General features: G+C 38.3%; 1 protein-coding gene across 2 annotated transcripts in view; it reads right to left on the reverse strand.

Annotated features, from left to right (window-relative positions):
* Positions 1-5,000, reverse strand: part of eps15l1b (epidermal growth factor receptor pathway substrate 15-like 1b) — a 102,963-nt gene that overhangs the window by 77,297 nt on the left and 20,666 nt on the right. For both annotated transcript variants that reach the window (XM_056445959.1, XM_056445968.1), the window contains exon 10: positions 781-941. In XM_056445959.1, the coding sequence (XP_056301934.1) occupies positions 781-941 (161 nt within the window). The remainder of the gene's footprint in view (positions 1-780; positions 942-5,000) is intronic.

A 5,000-nucleotide genomic window follows, 5' to 3' on the forward strand; every position in this document is an offset into this window, starting at 1 on the left:
GACAGCAACCTGAATAATGAAAATGGTAGAAATACTTATAATAATGATAATGAGGAGATAACAGGAGAACAAGTCAGCAACATTACTTTAAATAACATGTCAAAAAAAGCAATCTCTAGTTGTATACATCCACCTTTTTTGTTAAAAACAATAATATAAACTATAATAAACTAGATGCATGCACATTGGTCTGTCCAGGTCACCAGGTAGCTATGAATACATGGAAAACTCTGTTATTGTAAGGAAGATAATTAAGCCATATTGGTAAATAGAGTTTAAAATTAAACTTCTTTTAATAGTCCTATTGATATAGATTGTGGGTGATTAGATGGTTGTCTACCAGATTGTGTAACTTTACATGGACAGAGGAAAATTAAAACCTGTTTAAAATAATTTAAGACCATAACGATTTACAACCTAGGGCAGGGGTGTCCAAACTTGGTCCTGGAGCACCGATGTCCTGCATAGTTTAGCTCCAACTTCCTTCACACTTGCCTGGAAGTTTTTTGGAATACCTAGAAAGAGCTTGATTAACTGGTTCAGGTGTGTTTAATTGGAGTTAAAACTAAAATATGCAGGACACCGGTCCTCCACGACCGAGCATGGGCACCCCTGACCTAGGGTATATAAAAAATATAGAGGGAGGCTAATAATTCTGTCTCCAAATGTGTGTTTGTTTTTCAAATACTTTCTAGGCCTTGAAATAATACGCCTGCAATTCAAGTGCTTTTAAGAAGCATGGGAACCCTGAAAGTCTTTTTAACTATGTCAGTGTCTCACCATATGTGTGCCAGGACGCTCTGCGGCAAACGAGAGTTCATAAAAATGTCCTTCACTTCACCTCCTCCAACCATCCCATCGAAATCAGAGTCTGCCAGTTCAAAGATCTCCTCGTACTGCTCTCTGTCATCCGCCGGCACCACCCAGTGATCAGACGCCGCCTGCAAACACACACGTACAGGGGATGTTTGGAAGAGCATTCAATGCTGCAATGAGTATTTAGTTTGAGATTGTGAATCTAAAGGTGCTGTATGTACGTTTTGACTCTTCTAAAGCATGAAAATACTATTATATGTTTGCAGATATTTAAGAAATGCTAAGTGAACATACTTGTTTATCTGAAAATAAATGCTGAAGTCAGATATTCTGCTTTGAAAATCAAGTGGATTTGAAATCACGCCGTTGTTAATATGAGGAAGAAAATAAATATATTTATGCTTTTTTGTCAAAAACACTTTGGACAATGCTGGAACAAAATTTAAGACCTCGTAAAAACGCGATTAAGGCTTTTTAATATCTTTAAGGGTCTTAATTTTCTCATTATAGATTTATCAACTTTTAATACTTTTTAGAGGGCACCTATGGTGAAAAATCTACTTGTCAAGCTGTTTGGACAGACATATGTGCATATAGTGTATAAACTGTCATATTGGGGTGAAATAAACACACCCAGTCCTTTTTTTTTCAATTTAGCAACATAAAAAACGGTGGACCAATTAGAGCGGTTTTCAGATCGACCGCAACTTTACGTAGGAGTGCGGTCCTCCCGTCCACTAATATTGATTGACAGCTGCACGTATTAACATGTCCCGGTAGTCACGTGTATAATCATATATACAAGACCAGACGTGCGCAAAGCAACCGGGAATAAAAGGTGTGTTCAGTTCGCTAGGATCATCAATCATCATTAAATGTGATCAAGAGTGAGTTTTACAAGTTTAAAATGTTTTAAAACAGAGCGTGTGTGTAATGAATTACAGTGATTTAGCTTAGCTTTACTTCATCAGCTCAGCCGCGTCTCAGAACAATTATAAAGGAAGACGCTTCAGTCCCGGTTTGTGGACGTTAAATCAGGTTTATTTTGTATATTAACACAACAGATATCCATACAGCAGTGAAGATTAACCTGTATCCTGTCACATATGCGTGCAAAAAGAGTGCAAAGCTAAACAGGCGCTCTGTCTGTCTGTGTGTGTGTGTCTGTGTGTGTCTGCTGCGGTGTGTGTGTGTGTGCGCGTGAACTTTGTGTGACCCTGCCATGCAACTGCACAATAAATCCTCATTGGTAAAGTTCTTACTGTAGTATTTCTCACAAACGCTACGTGAGATCTGCTTCCTTTAAGTCTGTCTGTTGTCTGACGCAGCCGAGGGAGGAGATTAAGGCACGCAGAAAGACACGTAGAAACGGTGGGCGGGGAGGACTAGCCTTAAAGGAGCAGTACACCAAAACCGCCACCCAGTGAAAAAATGTATAAATAGGAATTTAATAAAAGGTATAATAAAAAATCTGATGGGTGTTTTGAGCTGAAACTTTACACACACTTTCTGGAGACGCAAAACACTTACATTAAATCTGAAAAAAGGGCTAACATAGGTGCCCTTTAAGACATTGCGGACACCCTGTGTAAACAATAATAATGGTTCTGACTTATTTCCTGTTTTACATTTTAAATTTCCATAGGAATGAATTCCAAAAAGTTCCACATATTAATAAATAATGTTACATAGCTGTTATAACGTCAAATTATGATTGAATCGCCTCTTGTTACAAATATGAAATAGTTTGACAACAAGCAGGAAATATTCATGAGCCAATGACATCACCACATTGAAATTGTTTATACATAATTTAATAAATTAAATGTAAAATACTAGTTATTTTCTGAATTTGTTATTACAAATGACAAATTACTGGTAAAAATGGTTTTAAATAAACATTAGCATAGTGTAGCGTACTTTATGATTATGCTTGGTCTTTCTTTGGTGCTGTTAAAACCACCACAGCAAACCTGCAGCTCTTTTATGAATGATGATAAATCGCATTTAAAATCGCAATCGCGATCAGATAAATTGCAATTACATTTTTTTTCCAAATCTTGCAGCCCTGGTCCCTGGTTTAAGTACCAGCTGAGTCAGTTGGCATTTCTGTGAGGAGTTTGCATGTTCTCCCCATGTTGATGTGGGTTTCCCCAGGGTGCTCCAGTTTCCCCACAGCCCAAACACATGCGCTATAGGTGAAATGAATAAACTAAATTGGCCGTAGTGTATGAGTGTGTGTGAATGAGAGTGTATGGGTGTTTCCCAGTACTGGGTTGCGGCTGGAAGGGCATCCGCTGTGTAAAACATATGCTGGAATAGCTGGCGGTTCAATCAGCTGTGATGACCCCTGATAAATAAGGGACTAAGCCGAAGGAAGATGAATGAATGAACTTTATGTACAAAATTTGTATTATTTTACGATTAGAACATTCAATTTGCAACAGCAAAGCAAAAACAATCCTGGTACAAATGATTTACTCATCATTTGCAGATGCTAAATGAAAAGATTTGCCAAACGTTATGCTGTCAGAAAGATGACATTACTTTTCATACGTGTAGCCAATCATGCATAACACCTCACAAGCAATCCCTCACAAAACACCCTTTATACATCATTTAAAAAATAATAATAATTAAATATTTTGATGATAAATCAGGGGCTCTATCATACACCCTGCGCAATAAGGCGCAAGAGGTGTTAGCCACGTTGTGTTGCTATTTTCAAACAAGTGCAACCCTAATTTTCATGTTTTGCACCACGTTCTTTAAATAGCAAATCAATTTGCACTGCTTTGTGGACTCATTATTATTAGCAGTAGTAGTAGTAGTATTTATTATATGCATATTTATATTTGTTTTATTAAAAACAAGCCTAGATTTGTCCACCTGTCAGCTTTTTGAACCATAGGGTGCATAGAACGTGTGTTTGGATATAACTCAGTGTTTTGACCACACTTTATTATTTTTGTTTATTTATTCCTTTGCTGGAAATTAGAACTGAATTTAGAAATAGTTTTGAAACAAATCTTGTGCTTAACAAACGAAATTAAATATGTAGGCTAATGGATGTCTTCAGTGGAGTGCATTCAACATTGTTTCCTTATGCACGAGAGAAAGATAAAGTAAAGAGGCTGAATGGAGGAGGCTTGTTTTTCATCCTCGCGCTGCAGATGCTCTGTTTAACCATTTACTCGCTAGCGAAGCAGTACATTTTTCCACTTACAAAGTCCACCATGTAAATAGCGAATCGGCCATGGCATAAAACAACTGACTCTTAAAGGGAATGGGAGCTGAGACTCTGATTGGTTTAACGCAAATTATGCTCAAAGCACACCCTGAACTCATTAAAAGAATAAGCACAACCCTGTTAGACCATGCGCCAGGGCGCAAACCGTATTTCATTCATTCATTTTATTTTTCGGCTTAGTCCCTTTATTAATCTGGGGTCGCCACAGCGGAATGAACCGCCAACTTATCCAGCACGTTTTTACGCAGCGGATGCCCTTCCAGCCGCAACTTATCTCAGGGAAACATCCACACACGCTCATTCCCTACGGACAATTTAGCCTACCCGATTCACCTGTACAGGAAACAGGAGCACCCGGAGGAAACCCTCGCAAACGCAGGGAGAACATGCAAACTCCACACAGAAACGCCAACTGACCTAGCCGAGGCTCGAACCAGCGACCTTCTTGCTGTGACGCGACAGCACTATCTACTGTGCCATGCAAACTGTATTTTTCCATCTTTAAAATTGCGAAAGTGGATTTGGACATGCCCTTAATGCCCATGAGCTTTAGACTTTGCGCCTAGATCATTAAAATAGAGCCCAAAGGGTGTTTTGTGATGACGTTATGATTGCCTGTTATATTTCACATGGTGATTTGCATTCATGGATATTTGCATTCGTGACATTCACTAGATAGTGTTTCTTTTAAAAGCTGTGACTTTCTATGTCTATATATGTCTAATGAAGGCCAGGAGACTAAAAATGTTACATTTAAAGGGATAGTTCACCCAAAAATGATAATTTACCCACTTTTTACTCGCCCTCATGTTGTTCCAAACCTTTAAGAGTTTCTTTCTTCTGCTGAAATCTAAAGAACATATTTTGACGAAAGCTGAAAACCTGTAACCATTGACTTCCATAGTAGGTAAAACAAATACTATGGAAGTCAATG

Source organism: Danio aesculapii, chromosome 2 (assembly GCF_903798145.1).
Source record: "Danio aesculapii chromosome 2, fDanAes4.1, whole genome shotgun sequence".
NCBI classification, from domain to species: domain Eukaryota; kingdom Metazoa; phylum Chordata; class Actinopteri; order Cypriniformes; family Danionidae; genus Danio; species Danio aesculapii.